This window comes from Hemiscyllium ocellatum, chromosome 10, assembly GCF_020745735.1.
Source record: "Hemiscyllium ocellatum isolate sHemOce1 chromosome 10, sHemOce1.pat.X.cur, whole genome shotgun sequence".
In the NCBI taxonomy this organism is placed as follows: Eukaryota; Metazoa; Chordata; class Chondrichthyes; order Orectolobiformes; family Hemiscylliidae; genus Hemiscyllium; species Hemiscyllium ocellatum.
The window spans coordinates 22,331,741-22,353,952 of record NC_083410.1 but is presented as its reverse complement, the minus strand read 5'-3'; the positions used below and the strand labels follow the sequence as shown (position 1 = coordinate 22,353,952).

Sequence of the window (22,212 nt, the reverse complement as noted above, 5' to 3'; positions counted from 1 at the left end):
TCTTCCTCTTCCTCTTTGCAAATACTTAGTACTACCCCACACCCACTTCCTCTTTGCATCTATTATTTTCTCTCCTTCTCTTCTCCAACCATTTGTATGTACCTCCCTCAACTTCACTAACCCAACAAACTGGCTGCACCCTCTGCTCACCCTGACATGCATACACTTTCCCAGTCTTACCTGCCTTGTTCACCACTACTCAACATGGCACTGCTCCTTCAAACACAGACTATTTCCCTCCCACAATTAGCTAGTTGGAAAAATAGTGTGATTGTAAGATATCATAATATATGTTAAAGATTAAGTGGACTGGCCACATAATTACTGTGGCCACAAGAACAGATGAAAGACTAGGAATTCTTCAGTGAATAACTTGCCTCCTTACAGCACACAGTCTGTCTTCCATCTCCAAGGTATAGGTCAAGAATGTGATAAAATATCCTTCACTTTTCTGGATAAGTGCACCTCCAACAATATTCGAAGTTTGAAACCATCCAAGATAAAAAAGCCTACTTGATTGGCACCACATTCACTAACTTTCACTTCCTATACTACCAATATTCAATAGCAGCAGTGTCCACCATCTATAAGATGCAATGCAGAAATTTACCAAGGCATTTTCCAAACCCATGACCATTACAATCCAGAAGACAAGGGCATCACATACAAGGTAGCAGCATGGTGGTACAGTGGTTAGCACTGCTGCCTCACAGCACCAGAGACCTGTCTGTGAGGCAATTGTCTGTGAGGAATTTGCACATTCTCCCCGTGTCTGTGTGGGTTTCTTCCAGGTGTTCCAGTTTCCTCCCACAGTCCAAAGGTGTGCAGGTTAGGTGAATTGGCCATGCTAAATTGCCCATAGTATCAGTTGAAGGGGTAAATGGTAGGGGAATAGGTCTGGGTGGGTTGCTGTTCGGACGGTCAGTATGGACTTGTTGGGCCGAAGGGCCTGTTTCCACACTGTAAATAATCTAATCTAGACAGTTGTCTTTAAAATTTCCCAGCTCCATTTATTGGGGGGGAGGGGGTGGGTGCATGAGTGCAACGTGTTTTCACATTGGTCACCATTCTCCTGTGACTAATTTGTCCAATTTCAAGGGTGCATTCATCCATTACCTCCATGTGTTTTTGATTCATCAAAATTTATAACACAGGAAGTCATTTGGCAATGGTGTTCACACTGGTCAAGAGAGATCTGATGACACTAATCCCATTTTCCAGCTTTTTGTCCATCGCCCTGGAGACTTTGACAATATAAGTGAATATCTATATATGCTTAAATATTGCAAAACTTTCTGATGCAACTACCGTTTCAGGCAGCAGGCATACAATTCCTGCTACTCTCTGTGAAGAAATTTATTAATCTTCACCATTTTGCTCCTCAACATCTAGGATTCTCTGGTCTTCATCCTATCCTTTCTCTTCTCTGTACTCTAGCTATTTCCTTCTTGAATGCCTCCCACAGACACAGTTTTATCTTCAAATAGCTGCTTCTAGTCCCTATGGGCCAAATTGAATCTTGTTTTCGTAAAATTCCCTTTTCCACCAGGTTAGAACATTTATTCTCAGCACATCCTTATCATTTACCATAACTATCTAAAATCTAACTAACTTATGCTCATTGTCTCCAAGATCTTCTTGATGTACTAATGTATCTTCCACCTGCCTGGATTTATTTCCAAACATTAGGACCAGAACAGCTCCCTCAGCTTGTTAGGCTTTCTACATAATCGATTAAAAAAAAATCACCTGGAGGCAGTTTCAAAATATTGTTCCCTCAGTACTTTTCACACAATGTCAGTTAATGTTTGGGAAGTTAAAATCCTGCACTGTTACTGTAGCAATGATATGATACTTCCAATGCCTGTGTACCCCAATCTCATCAAATCTTATTCCTCAAGCTATTTACATTTTTTGGGGGGGCAGCACGGTGGCTCAGTGGTTAGGTGGATTGGCCATGGGGTATGCAGAGTTACAGGGATAGGGTAGGGGAGTACATCTGGGTGAGATGCTGTTCATACAATCAGTGTGTACTCGATGGGCCGAATGGCCTGCTTCCACGCTTTATGAATTCCATGACCACACTGTCAGTCATTTGGCAGAATGCTGCATTACCAGAACTTTTTAACAAGCACAAAGACATCGATTGGCTGATGGTGAGAAGGGCACTGCCCATTTACTTTCTTCATGTATGCCCAACTCTCTGCACCACCGCACGCAAGTTAGTGCAGAGTTGGTGGAGGATTTTGTTTCATTCATTTATAGGATGTGGACAGTCCTACATTTATTACCCATCTCTAATTTCCCAGCAGGCAGTTAGAGTCATCCACATTGCTGTTGATCTGGAGTCACACGTAGGCCAGACCAAGTAAGAACAGCAGTTTCCATCCCTGATGGGCATTAGTAGACCAGATAGATTTATCCACCAATCAACAATGGTTTCAGGGTCACCAATAGGCTCTTAATTCCAGATTCATATTGAATTCAAATTTGCCATCTGGCATAGCAGGATTTGAGTTTAGATCCCCAGAACATTAACTTGGTTCTCTGGATTAACAGTTCCTACATTTCTGAGACATTGGGACCATTTTTGGGGGGGGTAGGATCCACACAATTTGGACATTTGAACAAGACCAGAAACAATACCCTTGTGGTGATGTTTGTTCACATTGTTGGAACAGATTAAAATAGATTGGCAGAGGAATGAGTCATAGAGTAATACAGCATGGAAATAGGCCCTTCGTCCCAAACTTGTCCATACTGACCATGGTGCCCACAAGTAGCATAGAAGGATCAGGAGCTGAGATGGAACAACAAGTTAAAATGTGAATGAATCTGGAATCCAGAAGAAAGGCTAGATAAGACTGGAGTGAGTTTAGTAAGGGATAAATGAAATATATTTGAATTAGAATCCCGTCAGTGTGGAAACAGGCCCCTTGGCCCAACAAGTCCATATCGACCCTTCGAAGAGCAACCCACCCAGACCCATGCAACTACCCTGTATTTACCCCTGACTAATGCACTTAACATACACATCCCTGAACAATCCCTGGGCAATTTAGCATGGCTAATCCATTCACCTGCACGTCTTTGTCGGAGGAAACCAGAGCAGCCACACAGACATGGGGAGAATGTGCAAACTCCACATAGACTGTCAGCCGATGGTGGAATTGAACCTGGGCTCTGGCACTGTGAGGCAGCAATGCTAGCCACTGCGCCACTCTTATGAAACAGCCCAACAGGATCCACACTCTCCTCTTCCCGCAGAGTTTGAGGATGCTATGTGCTGACCACTTCCTGATGGACTTGTGGTTAAAGGTGTTTTACTGTGCAAATATCCCCATGAAGGGCAGATGATATGGAACAGTTCCAATTGCTTCAAGCGCTCTGCAATGCCGAGGCCAAATCCCATCCTTCACAACACTGGGTACAAGGAGAAACTCAGTCTGTGTTGACACTTGATGTTTGTGTGCCAACAGTCTCAGCACAGCTTGATGCAGCCACGCACAAAGGTGGCCATCAGGATGAGGGCAGTAATGGATATGTCCCCCCACCCCCATCCAGAGCTTTGTACATGGTGTCCCTCAGACACAGTCCCTCTTACACCTCCAGATAAAGTGGAAGATGGCTGGGGTGACTGCAATGGTGCAGGTTCTAGGAATGGGCCACACCTGTGTCATGTACAACAACACTGAGAATATCTCACACCTGATGACGAGATTTTCACCTGTAATGGAGAGGCAGCTGTTTCCTCCAAAAAACCCAGTTTTGGCCTCACCTGGGCAATACGCTCCTATTCAATTTGGAAGCCCAACCGACTTAAAATCACAACTTAACAAAGGAGCTGTTCCAATGCCCACAACATGTCATAAACGCACCTCTTGGCAAATGGTAAAGTCAAACTCAGGATTTTTACAGGCAGGAGAGATTTGAGGGCGTAGTCAGGCAAGAAACATCTGCTGAAGCATGGAACCTTGTTTCACAGTAACAGCTTCTCTGCTACCAGCAGTTTCTGACTGCCTGTTAAAACAAACAAAACTAGAAAAAAACCTGAATTGGGAGAACTGGCTACTCCCATGCCATTGTTTAAAGTAGCTACTTCCAGCATCTCAGCCTTAATGACCTCTCTTGAAAGAAAACGAGGTCCAAATAACTTGTTAAAGAGGCAGCATCGTCACAATTAAATCATAAATCATTCTCCTTATTACAACAACATTAGCTAACTCTGAATATTCCTCCCAGAGATCAGATGCTGGAGAGTTTGTTGAGTTTAATAACCTTAAAGAGCACTTTTTAAGTTTGTGGGATGAAAGTTGTTATCCTAAGCATCTGATTGCAAACATCCACCAGACATTGATAAAAATGGCTAACAAGCATTTTTGTCTCGATTCCCTCTCTCCATCCAACCCACTTCTTTCTTCCCTTCACCCATTTAGATTAGATTACCTACAGTGTGGAAACAGGCCCTTTTGCCCAACAAGTCCACACCGACCCGCCGAAGCGCAACCTACACACTTACCCCTTCACCTAATACTACGGGCAATTTAGCATGGCCAATTCACCTGACCTGCACATCTTTGGACTGTGGGAGGAAACCGGAGCACCCGGAGAAAACCCACTCAGACATGGGGAGAATGTGCAAACTCCACACAGTCAGTCGCCTGAGGCGAGAATTGAACCCGGGTCTCTGGCGCTGTGAGGCAGCAGTGCTAACTACTGTGCCACCATGCTGCCTTCCTTCCATTGTCTTACCTACACTCCTTAATCCTAGCCTCTTCTCAACTCTGTCAAAATAGTGCCATTGTATATTTTACTTTTACCCAAGAAAGCAAATGGGACTTCAGTTTAACATCTCATTCCAAAGTCTCCTTCAGGACTGCAGTGGAGTGTCAGCCTTGATTTCTGTACTGAATTATTGAAGAGAGACTTGAATAATCTTGAATAATCTGACTCAGAAGTGAGAGTGCTACCAACTCACAGCTGACACTTAAATTGACTTAAAGGTGAAAATACAACTGAGCTAAGCTGGACAAAGATGGACTTTGTGAATTTTGATACTTACTAAGTTTGTCCTTTTTTAGAGTACCAGAATAACAGATCAGTTACGGATTTGAATCACATTATCATTTTCTTATCAAGTTGATGTGCATATAAGTGGGCAGATCAGAACTGAATTGCCTCTTAAACAGTTTCTTTTAATTTAGATCACAAAACCGAAAATGATAAGACCATGATGCTTCTTAAAGAACCATATGCCATATAAACAATTTGGTTGCATGGTTGTCTGATGGAATCTAGAACTGCTTTTGGTCCAGTAAGCACCCTTTAGAACTGAATTTGAAACATTAACACTGTTTTCTCTCCTCCGATGCTGCCAGACCTGCTGAGTTTTTCCAGAAGATTTTGTTTTTGTTTGTTTCAGATCTCCAGCATCCACAGTTCTTTTATTTCATTGTTAGAATATAGGATAGAAAACCTTCTTGTTATCATTCTCAAGCCACTGCACAGCACAGAGATAGGGGTTTCTTCATTTATTTTTTCAATACTTGTTCTTTCTCAGATCAGACTCTTATCTGAAGTGAACTTCATTCTTGGACTTTCCCAAGGGCTTCATATCTAAACCGACCTGCATGCTCGGGATTTCCCCATGTTATAAGGCACCAGGAAGATTCCTCTAAATGGATTCCCTTCTAAGCATTTGGTTTTTGTCCTCCTTACAGATTGGGGAAGAGTTGTTGTGGCTTCTCATAGATTCATACAGTGCAGAAAAGGTCCCTCAGCCATTGAGTCTGCACTGACATACCTACCACTAAAAATGCACTAATCCTAATTTTGTGCACTTTCCCCATAATCCTTAGAGTTATGCTATTTGAAGTATTCATCCAAATATTTTTAAATGGTTATAAGGTTTCCAGCCTCTTATACCTTTCCAGACAAAGCATTCCAGATGAATGCAAGTATCCCATATGCCTTCTTAACTATCCTATTTACGTGCTCTGCCAACTTCAAGGATCTGTGAATAATTACCCAGAGATCCCTCTGTCCTCAAGTTACCCAATGTCCTGCCATTCATTTAAACACTCCTTCATCTTGTTTCGTCTTCCAAGGTACATCACCTTGCACTTATCAGAGTTAAATACCATATTCACTGGTCAAAATGTGAAAATTGAAAGGGTTCAGAAAAGAATTACAAGGATGTTGCCAGGGTTATATAACTTCCTGTAACCTACAACCATCTTAGCTATTAACTACTCTACCAATCTTGGCGTCATCTGCAAATTTGCTGAACATTCTCCTCGCATTTTCATCTATATTATTTATGTATAACAAACAAGTGCCCCAGTACTGATCCTTGTCATACACTGCAGGACACCGGCCTCTAGTCTTTCAAACAGCCTTCTATCACTATCCTTTGTGTCCTAATACTAATCCAGTTTCTGATCCAACATGCCAAGTTTCCATCAATTCCTTATGCTTCAACTATCTCAATCATTCTCCCATTTGGAACTTGTAAAAAGCTTTGATAAAATCCATATAAATTTCATCAACTGGACCTCCCTCATCCACACACTTGATCACATTTTTGAAAAATTCTAACAACTTTGTTAGACATGACCTCCCTATGACATGATGACTATCGCTAGTTAACCCATACTTTTCCATGTGAGTATTAATTTACTCCTTCAGAGTTTTCCCCAATAATTTCCCTACCGCTGATGTAAGACTCACTGATCTGAAACTTCCTGGTTCATCTCTACCATCCATCTTAAAAAATGGAACAGAATTAGCCATCCTCCAATCCTCTAGCACCTCACCTGTGACCAGAGAGGAATTAAATATTTGTGTCAGAGCCCCTGCAATTTCCTGCCTCACCTCGCACTACAGCCTGGGATGCAGTTCATCCAGGCCAGTGATTTGTCTGTTTTTAAACCTGAGTGTTCAATGGTTCCCATTTGTTATGTCAAATTGTAACAGTTCCTTACAGTCCCTTTTCCAAATTCCGTACCTATGTTCAGTAAAGATGAAAGAGAAGTATTCAGTCAACACGCTTCCAATATACTGCAGTTTCACACGCAGGTTGCCCCGTGGTCCCTAATAGGCCCTTCCCTTTCCCTAGCTAGCCTCTTTAATGCATTTATAAAATACCTTCAGAATAAAATGAAGATAAATCACTAGCTGGAGAAGATTACTTAGAGTGTGGGCTTAGAAGTAGATGTTGAAGGAAGTAGAAAACACTACCACCAAAATATAATGTATGTCATCTTGCTTATCTGACAAAATAGCTAAATATTCCAATTCCTTGTCTGAACTGATGGTCTGGGTTTTGCGATGGATGGATAAGCCAATATCAACAGACAATATGAGTTGGTGTTACTGACAATCAATTAGCTGGTCCAGTTAGAGAAACAATGGTTCAAGAGCATCACCAGGAGTGGTGGTTACTACTGATGAAGACTGGAGGTCTGCTGCATTCCGGAGATAGGAAAATGCTAAACTGAAACATTTGAGAAGCTAGTTACTGGAAGGGAATTCCCTCCATGGAAATAACTAGGCTGCAGGTGCCACTTTCCCTCCCTGATACCCTTTCTTCACTTAAAACAAGTGCTCTCTTCAACTCCCTCATTTGCCACTGGGTGATTACCTCCATTTCATTGGTCCTGTATTCATTCTGCAGGGTTTTGATCTTTCCACTGTCAGCAAAACACTGACAGTTTATAAAGTTGGTTGTCTGTCTCTTTGTGGTGGGCAGCCTACCTGATTACGGTCTGGGTAGAGATGGAGGGGGGGGGGGGGGGGGGGGGGGGGGGGGGGGGGGGGGGGGGGGGGGGTAGGGGGGGGGGGTGCGGGTGGGAGATTGTGTTGGCAGTAAAAGACTGACTAGTGACAAAGCTCTTCGAGCAGTCTTCACTGTGATAATTTTCTCACTTTATCTGCTAATGTTCTGACTTTGGATGAATGTACTAGTAGAATGGACTCTTCACTGCTACAAATAGTAAACTATTATATAATTACATAATTTATAAAATGAGACTCTACTTTTATTCTAATCAAGTCAAATGTACTGCTTTATTGGTATCTGCAAGATAAGTAAAATGAAAGAATGATTGTAGCATGTATTGCCCTGTGAATTCAAATAGAAGGACAGAATTCAAACTTTCATTTACAGTCGTAGAAAAGAGCAACATGGAAATAGACCCTTCGATCCAACTCAAATCAGAGGTACATAGCACAGATACAGAACCTTTGTTTCAAGTTGTCCTTGAAGGCCAGATATCCTAAATTAATCTATACCTGTTTACCAGAATTTGGCTCATATCCCTCTAAGGTGTTCCTATTCATGTACCCATCTGGATAACTTTTAAATGTTGTAATTGTCCCAGCCTCCTCCACTTCCTCTGGTAGCACATTTCGTACATGCACCACCACCCTCTGCATGAAAATGTTACACCTTTGGCCCCTTTGTAAATATTTACCCTTTCACCTGAAATCTATGCCCTCTAGTTTTAGACTGCCTCACCCCAGGGAAAAGACCTTGGCTGCTCACCCTATCCATGCCCGTCATGATTTCATAAACCTCTATGTGGTCACCCCTCAGCCTCCAGCGCTCCAGGGAAAATAGCTCCAGCCTATTCAGCCTCTCCCGAAAGCTCAAATTCTCCAAACCTGGAAACATCCTTGTAAATCTTTTCTGAACCCTTTCAAATTTTGCAACTTCCTTCTTATAGCAGGGAGGCTAGAATTGCACCCTCTATTTGTCTAGAAATTTCATGATCGCATGCCCTCAAATGATTTACAGCTAGTGTAAAACTTTTGAATTGTGGCCTTTGTTGTGCCACAGGAAATTAAGTGACAAATTTGTGTACAGCATAATTTCAAAATGAGATATTGGGATAGCAATTCAAATTAGGCAGAACTGTATCGGCCATCCTATGCCTATACTTCTTGCTTGGTATTTAGTTTCATTGACTCAGTGGCTTTAGACCATTGACCTTTTTTTATCTCAAAACAGTGGCCGATATACTGAAGTTGGAAAGGCAAAATTAAGGTTGAATCTTTGTTTGCCCTTTTTTATATTAAATATGGTTTATTTATCTGACCTTGGTGTGAATAAATGTCAAGTGACTAATCCTCAGTCATGTATGTATTTGTCAGCTTTTGTACGGTCATTCATGCATTCATATGAAACCTGTAAAAGTCTCATTCCTCACTGAGTGCTTATTACTTTGATTAAGATCCATAACATAGTTTTGATCATCAGTTTCTGTGGTGTAAATATGATGAAACTATTCTTCAGAATTTGTCTTCAGAGATTAAGAGCCTCCCATCTTTTGGCATTATGCCTAGTGATGGGGATATCACATTTTCCTTAAACTTAGCTCAGATATTTGGTGTTGGTTTTGTTTCTTACATAAATATTAATGTTTACAAGGAAGCACATTTTTATATTTAGATGACTGGCACAAATGAAGTTAATCAAATAAGGTGATCAGTTGTGTCAATAAAAGTACCCTTTTTTTGAATGTAAGATATGACCTTGTTGCTCATACGAATAGACATTTTTTAACAGAAATATGTGATGTACATGTGCAGTGTTTTTTGTGAGGCATTGGATGGTATCCAGAAGACTAAATATACATGACAAATATCTATTATTAATCTGAGATTTAGAAATCAATTAAGGTAGGACAGTTATGGTTGACCATTATATATATGGTTGACATATATATAATGTTATATATTCCATAACATTATAACCTATAATGTTATGGAATATATAGGTTGTCGGTATACTAAGGGAGAGAAAAGATTTTAGATTGAGCATGAGCATGAGCATGAGAATGGATGACTGAAAGCACGAGTGGGCACAAGGTACTGTGCCTTTCTAGTTGTGTTTGAGAGATCGAAAGCAAGAGAGAGAGAGAGGAAATGGAGGAAGAACATGTGAAAGAGAAAGATAAACAAAATAAGAAAAATTGCTTGAAAAAGACAAGAAGTTAGAAATACAAGAGAAGGAAAGAATAAGAGATTGGTAGAGAAAAGTATGTGACAAATATTATATTTTGTCTGGATGTAATAGTGTATAGGATGAACAGTATTATGTGAAACATTGGTATAAAAATGCTGTACCTATAGCAACAAACCTGCTCTCCAATACATTATAAATAATGCCATGGGGAGGGAAGTTGTGATGGGGGGACTATTTCGAGAATCTTTTATTTATTTCTGAGATTTGGGCAATGCTGGAAGGTTACCATCATTGTGAATCCCTAGTTGCCCTGAGAAGGCAATCAAAGCAGACAATGTTTGGAGTGGTGACCCAAAAGTTTTGTCAGAGGTTATGTTTTAATGATGGCTTTGAAAAGGAGAACATGGTTGAGAGATGTTGAATTTAAAGAGGGAAGTCCAGGCCTGCCAGAGTCAGAGTTTAAAGCTGGCCAAGGTTACTAGAATGGAGTGGTATATTTCAAACTATGGAGGATTTAAAACACAAAGAATTTAAATCTTGACACATCGAGGGGCCAATGGCTGTGCAAGATTGAACAAGATATGTTCAGGGTAGTTTTAAATTTGAAGTTTATGGTAACAGAGAGGTACTTTATAATATTTGTACATGTAGAAACACATTTATGGCTATAATTCATTTTACCAAGTTGTATTTTAATTTAGTACAGTCTTTACTTCCGAGTCTTTGAACAAACCCATTTTTATATTGCGTTGTGACAGAAATTACCTGTTTGCTTTCTTTCACAGTAATTTTTTCTTTAAAAGTCAACTTACAGTTGTGATTGTGAGTGGAATCTAATCCTTACTATGACTAACCCCTGCAGTATGTTCTCATTTAGTTTTATACTCTCAAACAACATCTGTGGAGTTATTTTATGCTAAAGTGTCTTAACTGCTTCCTTCACTCTTTCTGCTATTACATCAGCACCACATAATTGGAGCAGTTGAACAGGCTAAGAGGAAATTACGAACAAAACTTCAGTTACTCCATACGTCTGTGTTGAACTGCGTTTCATGCTTATTTAAGTGTAGATAAAGTTGTGTTTCTTCTGTTAATTATCACTTAAGGTAGCGTATGAATATGATATAGCTATGTAATGAGTTGGTCATCCATTTTCGGTCTTTTTGGATGATTTATTACCAATATTAGTGGGACTTGAAAATCTTTTGAATGTGCAAAACTAATACGCTGTTATGGTCCAAACTTTCACATCATAATAAATGAGCGGCATGGTGGCACGGTGGTTAGCACTGCTGCCTCATAGCGCCAGAGACCCGGGTTCTATTCCCACTTCAGTCGCAACTGACTGTGTGGAGATGCACATTCTCCCCGTGTCTGTGTGGGCACCCTCCGGGTGCTCCAGTTTCCTCCCACAGCCCAAAAATGTGCAGGTCGGGTGAATTGGCCATGCTAAATGTTAGGTGAAGGGGTAAATGTAGGGGAATGGGTCTGGGTGGGTTGTACTTCGGAGGGTTGGTGGACTGTTGGACTGAAGGGCCTGTTTAAACACTGTAAGTAATCTAATCTAATCATAATAAATAAATACATAGAAATGATGGCTACATAGCAAATGTTTCATAAAACTTATTTTGTTGAGCCTTCAATGGGACATCAACATAATTTCCACAGAGAGTGACACAAAAATTGCTATATTTTCAATGTATTTAGCATTTTATCAGTTCCTCTCAGTTTTGTACAGCTAATGGGTAATTCTAAAATGATGGTCTCTTTGCATGGGATTTTACCGATCTTTGTTGCTATCTGTGTGGGGATTTCCCCATAATTATTTAAGGGGAGTTACTGATTCAACATCAGTCCATCAGTACTTCACATCAGCTGAAGTCCGTTAGTGTGATCATCTATGTAAAATTTTTGCCTAGTGTCAGTTCATGAAAGGCTAAAACACTGCATCTAATTTTAGTGACGTGCTAATATCTTTGCATCTGTTTCTACTTTAACCACCAGAGCCTTCATTACAAGTTGTACACCCTGAGATTGAGCAGGAAGTCAGGAAATGATTCAGGCTCATTGGCTGAACATTTTTGGGTTGGTTGTGCACATAATCAGCAGCTTATCAAAAGACAGAATATATTTCTCGACTTATTCACATTGCCCTGCTAACAGCTCAGGCAGTTTTGAAAACGTACTCTTCTAATGTTTGCAGACTCTTTCTAAGGCAGGTCTTTGATCTCTCTCACTTAGGAAATCCCACTGTCAGAAATCCTGCAGTTGGATCCACCTCGGGATTTTACAAATCTGGCTCAAGGCAGCAACCCTCACTGCTTTGAGATCATAACTGACACCATGGTTTATTATGTTGGAGAGAATCTCGGAGGCAACTACCAGAATCATGCCCTGGCAGCCACAGGAGTAGGTTTAGATGTTGCTCAGAGCTGGGAGAAGGCCATTCGTCAGGCCTTGATGCCAGTCACTCCACAAGCCAGCGTGTGCACCACTGCAGGACAAGGCAAAGAGCACAGTAAGTAATTTTTATTCTGTTAACCCTGTCAAGGCATTAAAGACCGTCAGTATCATTTGAGATGGCAAGTCAAACAAGTTTGTTGCCAGGGCTAGTTCACATTGAATTAGTTGAAGATATAACATGTATAGTGCAAAGCTTGTTTTGGAATAACTAAATATGATCTTGTTACTCATGCTATAAGATCACAGGTGTGTGTTGCATTTTGTTGTTTTGAACACTGATATTTGAGAAAAACGTAGTATATGGCCTTAATTAAGGCAGATTTTTAAAATTACTGGTCAATTTCATTTGTCAGGATGATATTTTACAGTTGGATTTTTATTGACTTACAATTTAAACTTGGATTAGTGAATCATTGATTAAATAATGACAATACCTCCTGAATTCTGGAATGTTGCAATGTCCTCTTTTTAGCTTACTGCTGGCTTACGTTGGAAATTAGCATTATTTTGTAAATCCTTTGACCAGTTTTCTTGTTATAGGTTCATGGTTAGCATTTCTTAAATTTAACTATGTTCTTCTCTTCTTCACTGAATCCTCTGAATTGTCTCTCCTTTTGTTTTAAACCATGACCCAGTGGTAGCACTGTTGCCTTTGTTAGAAGTTATAGGTTCAAATCCCACTTCAGGAATTGAGCACATAATCTCCACTTCAGTGGAGTTCTGAGAGAGTGCTATTTTTTAAAAATATGTTTTTAAGATGAGGTGTTAAGATGAAGTTTTGTTAATCCTCTCAGGTGACTGTAATATGATACCATTAAAAGTTGGGCATATTAAGATTACAAGATCACAAAAAATAGGGGCAGGATTAAGGTCTTCAGCCTATCAAGCCTGCCCTGCTGTGATAAGGTCACAGCTGACCTGACTGCCACCTTTACTCCACATTTTTGCCTATCCCTCAGAACCCTCAACTGCTTTGTCAATTAAAAATCTAACTTTGACCTTTAATGTAATAGATGAGGCAGCCTATCCTGTTCCTTGTGGAAGACAATTCTAAAAACCAAATTCCAAAGTAAACCCTCCCAGAAAATAAATTCCTCAACTCCATCTCAAATGGGAGTTCCTAAGTTTTAAACCTGACCTATTAGATTTAGTTTCCCAGATGAGGGTAACCATTATTCCAGTATGTATCCTATCAAACTCCTTCAGAATATTACAACCCCTTCACTCCAGGATTCAGCCGAGTGAACCCCTTTTAACGCTTTACATAAGTATATCCCTCCTTAAGCAAAAACTTCACAACTGTATATAGTACTCACCACTACCCTGTACAGGCCAATACTCTACTTTCCTTATTATTTTCTGTAATTACATGCTAACATTTCAGCATTCATTTACAAGAACAATTAGATCCATCAGTAATGCAGCATTCTGCAGTCACTCTCAGTTAAAATTATTCTGTTTTCTGCAAAGTGAACAATGTTAATTTTTCCCACATTATACTACATTTGCCCACTCATTCAATCTATTTATATCTTTTTGAAAATGCTTTGAGTCCTTCTGTTGATATCTTACCTATTTGTAGCCAAACTTACTGATGATACAATATACTCAGTTTCTTCCCTGAAATCATTGAGATATTTTGTAAATACTTGAAGCCAACACTGATCTTGTGTCATAACCTTTCATGTGATACCTTATCAAAATGCAACTTGTTCTGGTTCTTCTGATTTCTTGTTAAAGGTTATTCCTCCAAAAATAAATTTGTAGCTATTCATTTCACTGGAGTTCATGCAACATTGCTGAGCGCAAATTAACTGCAGTATTTGGGTTCAAAATAAAGTGACTACACTACATAAGAAACTCCTTTGTGTTTGAAAATCCTAAGAATGCAAAACATGCTATTTAAATGGAAATGGAATTCCTTTTTCTCCTCCAATTCTGTTTTTTTTCTGTAAAACAGTTCCATGGTGATCTCTTGCCCCCTGAACACCTGCTTCAATTGGCCATTATCATATGGAAGGACATTAATCTGCACTAATTTCCAATAAGATGAGACAAACAAATGGCAAGTTAGCCCTTATTGCAAAAGGATTTAAGTAGAAGGATCAGATCCAAATCATTATTGCACCAGATCTTAAAATTTGATATATAAGGAGTAGGTTTAGTTAATATATAGGATTACTGAATGCTCAGACCATTATGAATCTTTGGCAGAGGATTATGTGAGTTTTATAAAAAAGATGAGCTATGTTTAACAGAGATAAAAACACAAACTTGATTGAGTTTTTTGAAAAAGTAACAAAGAAGATTGATGAGGGCAGAGCAGTAGACATGATCTATATGGACTTCAGTAAGGCATTCAACAAGGTTCCTCAAGGGAAACTGGCGAGCAAGGTTAGATCTCATGGAAAACAGGGAGAACTAGCTATTTGGATACAGAACTGACTCGAAGGTAGAAGACAGAGGGTGGTGGTGGGTTGTTTTTCACACCAGAGACCTGTGACCAAGTGGTGTGGCACAAGGATCAGTGCTAGGTCCACTCTTTTCATCATTTATATAAATGATTTGGATGTAAACATAGAAGGTATAATTAGTAAGTTTGCAGAGGACGCCAGAGTTGGAGGTGTAGTGGGCAGCGGAGAAAGTTACCTCAGCCTACAATGGGATCTTGATCAAATGGGCCAATGGGCTGAGGAGTGGCAGATGGAGTTTAATTTAGATCAATGTGAGGTGCTGCATTTTGGGAGAGCAAATCTTTGCAGGACCTATACACTTAATGGTAAGGTCCTTGGAGTGTTGCTGAACAAAGAGATCTTGGAGTGCAGGCTTATGGCTCCTTGAAAGTAGAGTCGGAGGTGATATCAAAGATATAGAAGAGATAGGACTGTGAAGAAGGGATTTAGTATGCTTTCCTTTATTGGTCAGAGTACTGAGAAGAGGGGTTGGCAAGTCATATTTCGACCACTTTTGGAATATTGTTTGCAGTCCTGGTCTCCTTTCAATCAGAAGGATGTTGTGAAACTTGAAAGTGTTCAGAAAAGATTTACGAAGATGTTGCCAGGGTTGGAGGATTTGAGTTACAAGGAGAGGCTGAAGAGGCTGGGGTTGTTTTCCCTGAAATGTCGGAGGCTCAGGGGTGACCTTATAGAGGTTTATAAAATCATAAAGCGCATGGATAGGATAAATGGACAAGGTCTTTTCCCTGGGGAGTCCAGGACTAGAGGGCACAGATTTAAGGTGAGAGGGGAAAGATAGAGAAGAGACCTAAGGGACAATTTTTTCATGCAGAGGGTGGTGCCTGAATGGAATGAGCTGCCAGAGGAAGTGGTGGAGGGTGGTACAATTACAGCATTTAAAAGGTATCTGGATGTGTATATAAATTGGAAGGGTTTAGAGTGATATGGGCAAATGGGACTAGATTTCATTAGGATATCTGGTCAGCATGGACGAGTTGGACCGAAAGGACTATTTTTGTGCTGTACTCTTTAAAATGCTGGACATACTCAGCAGGTTTGGCAGCACCTATGGAGAGATATAAAAGGTTACTAGGCTGAATTTTATGGATCCACGTAGTGTGCTTGAAGGCAGGGAAAGGCTAGCAAAATGCAATGCATGGCCTGCCAACCATCTTCCTGCCCACCTCTGACCAATGTCTCAAGTTTAGAATGAGTTGTATAGATGTCAGATGGCCAGTTAGCTGTTAGGCCTACTGAAGCCCTTACGTACCAATCAGTGGCAACATAATGGCCTCTTTGGTCCAGAGCTGATATCTTGCCCATGGCAAAGGGAAGCCCACACCAGGTTGGTCGCCCATTATCTTGTCCTAATGCATGGACTGGGGTGAGGAGCATCCAGGTTTGGCAGTCCCTGTCTCCAGTGAAGGTTCTGTCAACTCTCTTTTTAATCGTCCCATAACATGTTAAACCTGGCCATCCAATTCCCTCCCTCACTCCCTTCCCTGGAATCTCCTAGCGAAGTCCTGTCAGTACCCCAGACTTCATCTTTGTCTAGCTTCCATAACCACGTTTCTTCATAGAATGCCTGTGGGCCACCAGTGACAGTGATTCAGACCTGGTGCTGCTAAGTGCTTTAAGGTGGGACATCCTGTCGCGATAGAATCACACTTTTCACCTTGAGCCAAGTAATACCCCTTTCAAGTGTTAGTAACTGTGGTACAGCCGGAGTTTTGATAGGCAGGCTCCTGACAGAAGTTTGTTTGGATTGTAGTATTAGTAAAATACTACCCAATCTTTCAGGTTGTGTCCTTCCGTTAGCCTCCATGTTTTGAGAGTGCTTTATTCATTTCAGACCTGTAATTTATTTTCGCAGTTAGTTTGTTGTCTTGGTGGATATGGATTAATTATATTTCTTCTACTCATTGATGAAGAATGGTGTGCAGGTATTGCTTCCATGACATGGTTCTCCCTGGTAGTACTGTAATTGCTTTTTGTCTTGTAATGTGTTAACATATATTGTCCATAACTGTACCCGAGAAAGGACAGCAATGGATAATTAATTTTTATCTAAATTGCATTCAGACAATTTTATTCACTACTGTACAATATCACATCTTTGAACAATTAACAGTATTTAAAGTACTTGTATTTTAAACATTATATCAAGTCATATAACTAAATCTATGATAAACACATCACTTTCACACTTGTTACAATTGATGTTTTCTAAGTTAGCAGTTTCCTACTCGAGGTGAACCTGCCCTTAATGGCTTATTTTTCTAATTGTGAAAGATTGTTAACCAGAGGACACACATTGACAACAACTGGGAATTACGCGAGGGAATGATGAAGAGAAATATTTTTACTTAGCAAATTATCACAGTCAAGAATGACTTACTTGAAGGGTTGCTGAAATTGGATTCAATCATTATTTTCAAAAGGATATCGTAACTGCTTATGTAAGAAAATGTTGTAAGGCTATTAGGGAAAAAAAAGAGTGGGACTATTTGGTTAAAAAGAGTGATTGTGGAATATTAGATCATGAGACACAGAATTTATAATAGCGCTCCGAAAGCTAGTAATTCCAAATAAACCTGTTGGACTACAACCTGGTGTTGTATGATTTTTAACTTTGTACACCCCAGTCCAACACCGGCACCTCCAAATCTTGAACAACGGTGATCTTCTGCTTTTTACCTTTCAGAAGAATTTAGTTATTCCTGGGCTAAATTATGCAGGTAGTGGTAAAGATGTTTACCACTAGCCTCAAAGAAACATTTCCACAAAAACTTGGTAATCTCTCTGGTTTTCTTGGAGAAAGTGAGGACTGCAGATACTTTTGCCCGAAATGTCGATTCTCCTGCTCCTCGGATGCTGCCTGGCCTGCTGTGTTTTTCCAGCACCACACTTTTCCTCTCTGGTTTTCTGGCCTAATATCAGTTCAATCTAGTGCTAAGTAAAGGGGACCTCCAGCAACAGCAGCCATACCATCAGCAAGCAGGCTAAACAGCAAATCACATTGATGTATTTATTCAGGAAGCACGTCAGGAAGTTAAAGCTGCTGAATCCCCTCATTTGTAATTTAAATGTTTGATTGTCAAATCAATTAAGAAAGGAACTAAAATATCATAAATTTCAAAGAATATTTTAAAACATATGTGGAATTTGAAGAAAATTGACTTTCCAGAAATGTAAGTTAGTTTTTCAGGGCAGGTGATTTTTTTTGGTAATACTTATTAAGTTAGCTAACTGTTTAAAGGCCTAATTCAACAAAGTGACCATTTTAAAGGATTTTTACTGTAAGGCTAATAATGTGCAAGTTCCCATCAATTCATAGATTTTTCACTGATTTTACTCAACATCCTCTGTAGAAGTGAAAAATCATTGACAGCAATTTATATATTTTTTGTGCATATGGAGACTATAAGTTGCTTTAGGTGTCAGTGGAATACAGATGGCTAATGATGGCAGTTTCATTTCATTACTACCAATAAATCTAGACTTCTGGAAAGTTGTTATGACAAATATTATTTCTGTCCTTTGACCTTATCAGTGTTGATGTTGGTGGAATTTCATTCATCAGCCTTCAGGCTAAACAAAGTATGAATCTGACTGTTTTAATTGCTGTAACTGACAGGATGAATGTAGGTTCATATCTTTGAAGTTAAGAATTGTATGTATGTTTTTCATTTACTCTTGGGACATGGTATTCCATTTATCACCCTTAAACCACCACTTGTGAATACCATTGAGTAACTTGTAAGGCCATCTCTAGCAATTATGAAACAACTACAATGCCATGTGTTTGGAGTCACATATAATCCACACCTCATAAAATACCGAAAATACCAATTAAGTTTACCAAGATTTTGGTAGGTTGAGTGTCTCTATTATTGATGATTGATAGTTTTTGATTTGAATGCAATGCCACTAGATCATTAGTCTAATCACCTGGATTAGTGGTCTCCTAACATTATCACTCTGCAGCCTAACTCCTATGCTGCTTTGACTACATGGATACATTTTACCTTTCAAAATGATCTTTTTTTCTTGTAATCTCTATGCAAAGAGTAATTTTATTTCCTTTCATTAACAGGCATGCCTAGGTTTTACTGTGTATCTGCATGGTAAACAAATTTTGTCAGTAACAAACAAAAGCAGAAATTTTAGGAGAAACTCAGCAGCCCTGTCAACACCTGTAGAGAAAATAGAGCTAATGATCTGAAGAAGTCACTGGACTTATTAACTTTGTTTTCTCTCAACAGATGCTGCTGGACCTGCTGAGTTTCTCCAACAGTTTCTGTTTTTGTCTTTTTTTAGATCTCCAGCATATGCAGTTCTTTGTTTTAGATTTTATCAGTAATTCACTTTATAAGAAATCATGGAAGAGAAGCAGTCTCCAAGCAATGCTCACTCTGTCTATTATTAAAGAACACATTACAATTAGAATCATCCATGAAATTTATTTTAAAAATAGTATTGGTGTACAGTGTCACTGTGGTTCGCGAAGACTCACTGGGAACTTGATACTTTGCGATTCATGTAATATCCCACAAACTTATCAAGATGAATTCATTGCAGCTAAAAGCTGTTTTAGAAAGGTTGTTATTAACTTGTTATAACGTGATAATACCAATGCTTACTCCTTCCTAAAATTAGTTGAAAATAAGAGGCTGGCCTTTGATTTCTTTTAAGAGTCTATTAAAATAGAATTTGGGACTTGTTAAACTGGAAGGGGGGTGCATGTGTTCATAATTTTAGCAAACTACATTTTATAATATACAAAAATGCTAGAATGACATATGTTTTACGAAGGGTTGATTAAAAAAACTGTTTTTAATCTTGGTTCAGTTTTTTTTTTAAAAAAGAAAACTTCACCATTTTCTATCTCACACCCATCTTTATTTTTGTTTTCCTGCTTTTACGTTAACACACCCCATTTCCCCCACCCCAAAAAAGAACATTTAATATCTTCCTTCCAGAACTGTCAAAACCACAAAAGAACCATCTACCAGGAAATAAGCAACAGCAGCAAAATTTGACTTTTATTTGCATAGTGCAGTAAAGTTCAATAGAGAATCAGAATACGTCTAACCTCCAATCGACTTCAGTGATCATTTTTTTCAAATGTGGATGTTTTCCAGAACTGAAGTAAAGGATAAACTAAATAATTACAGACCAATAATCTTAATGTCAGCAGAGGAGAAGTTGCTTGAATCCATTATAAAAAGGCAGAGTGTTGTGGAAGCATATAATTAGAGAGTCAACATAGGTTTATAAAACTGTTTTGACTGTCTAACCGAACAAAATACTTTGATCACTGAGATGGTAAACAGAGGAAGGTCAATTGATATCACGTTTAAATTTTCAGAAGGATTGTGATACAGTTCTATTCAAGAATTTGCTGTTTAAAATTGAAGAACGTGGAATTCGAGACAGACAGTTGAGTGATAAGGATATGATTGGAAATTTAAAGACAGAGAAAATAGATAAAAAGGACATTTTCAGGCAATTTTGAACTACATATGTTTCAGTAATCAATGAGATTCAAGGTTTTCATTTTGTATATGTATCTAGATTTAGTAAAAAATGAAAATGCCAAATCTTCCAGATAGCCATAACGTGTACATTACCATTGACTATCAAGACTTGGCATTCTGACACTACTGTCCTAAGCACAAGGTTTTTGAGAGCTCTTAACTCATAGGCTAACTTTTGATTTTTTGGGGGGTTTTATTGGTTTCCTGAGATTTTTCTTTCTCACTGGTTTATTTAGTGCAGTCAAGCAGGGACAAATACTGTATCTGTGTTTGTGCTGATGTGGGAGATTTGAACATGTACAGCAGCAAAGTTAGAAAAAAATCATCAATATCTTCAATAATTATGAACTCTCCATTAAACTTAAAGCTACAGTGCACAAGGAAAGCTTAAATTTCTTAAACACTAACGTATTTAATTTGGCACAAGACAACAGGAATGTTCACAGCAAAAATAGTTTACAAATGAACTAACACACTTCTACAAACAAAATGCCATCACCCTAAAAACACCTTCCACAGACCAATATGGCCACAGTGAATCCACTTCTGTCACATAGCTGGAATGTTTTAACCAGGTAGTTGCTAGTCTTTTTTAATTGCATTTCACACCTCTGATTTTAATTAGCAATTTAAATATTGTTCCTCACTTTGAAATGTAATAGTTGACAGGCTAAGAGATAACTGCAACTAATTGATCTAAGTTCTGCAGTCCTGCTACATGCAGTCATGAATGGTGGCAGATAGCTAAACAACTAACAGGAGATGGAGGCTTCATAAATTCTCCGACTTTAATGCAAACCTATTGCATCAGTACAAAAGACAGGGTTCTAGCATTTGCATTCACCATCATCCAGAAGTGACATGCGGGTGACCAATCTCGGCCTCCTCCTGAGGTCCTCCGTACCAGAAGTGGCAATCTTCAAAAAAAAAGTTGGTTTCAGTCCATTTGGTCTTAACAAATGGCTGAAGTCACTGAATAAAGCAAAACTTATGATTCTTGATAATACTCTGGCAGTCATATTGTAGGCTCGGGCTTTGCAAATAGTTGTGCCCATAAATAAGTTGTTCTAGTACAGTGGTAGAACACTGTATCAAGCTGACAATGTGGAAAATTGCCCAGATGCATCCTGTGCACAAAAAACTGGAAAACCCAACCCAGTCAATAATCTCCCTATTAGTCTAAAGACATAGAAAATAGGAGCAGCAGTCGGCCAGTCAGCCCATTGGGCCTGCTGTACCATTCAGCATGATCATGGCTGATGTTTTATCTTAACCCCATACTCCTGCATTATCCCTATACCCCTTCACATCTTGAAGCTCTACAAATCTATCTGTTTCTTTCTTAAACTCATTCAATTACAGCTTCTACTGTAGTAGAATTCCACAAGTTAGCCACCCTGTAAATGATGAAGTTACTCCTTGTCTCAAACTGAATCACCCTTGTTTTGGATCATTCCTGCCTCTAGCTTGTCCAGCCTATCAGAATGTTTTATGTTTCAATGAGATCCCCTCTCATTCTTCTAAACTCAAGTTTAAGTATAGGTCCAGTCAACCCAATATCCTCCAATAACCAACCTGCCATCCCAGGAATAGTTCTGGTGTAACCTTGATGCACTCTTGCTGTGGCAAGTATATGTTTTATTAGACAACGAGACAAAAACTGCACATAGAGCTCCAGATGTGGACGGCATGGTGGCACAGTGGTTAGCACTGCTGCATCCAGCGCCAGAGACCTGGGTTCAATTCCCGCCTCAGGCGACTCTCTGTGTGGAGTTTGCACATTCTC

General features: G+C 39.4%; 1 protein-coding gene across 3 annotated transcripts in view; it reads left to right on the top strand.

Moving 5' to 3' along the window:
- The window catches only part of prkd3 (protein kinase D3), a 421,244-nt gene that overhangs the window by 357,001 nt on the left and 42,031 nt on the right, over positions 1 to 22,212 (top strand). For all 3 annotated transcript variants that reach the window (XM_060831342.1, XM_060831343.1, XM_060831344.1), the window contains one exon: positions 12,209 to 12,485. In XM_060831342.1, the coding sequence (XP_060687325.1) occupies positions 12,209 to 12,485 (277 nt within the window). The remainder of the gene's footprint in view (positions 1 to 12,208; positions 12,486 to 22,212) is intronic.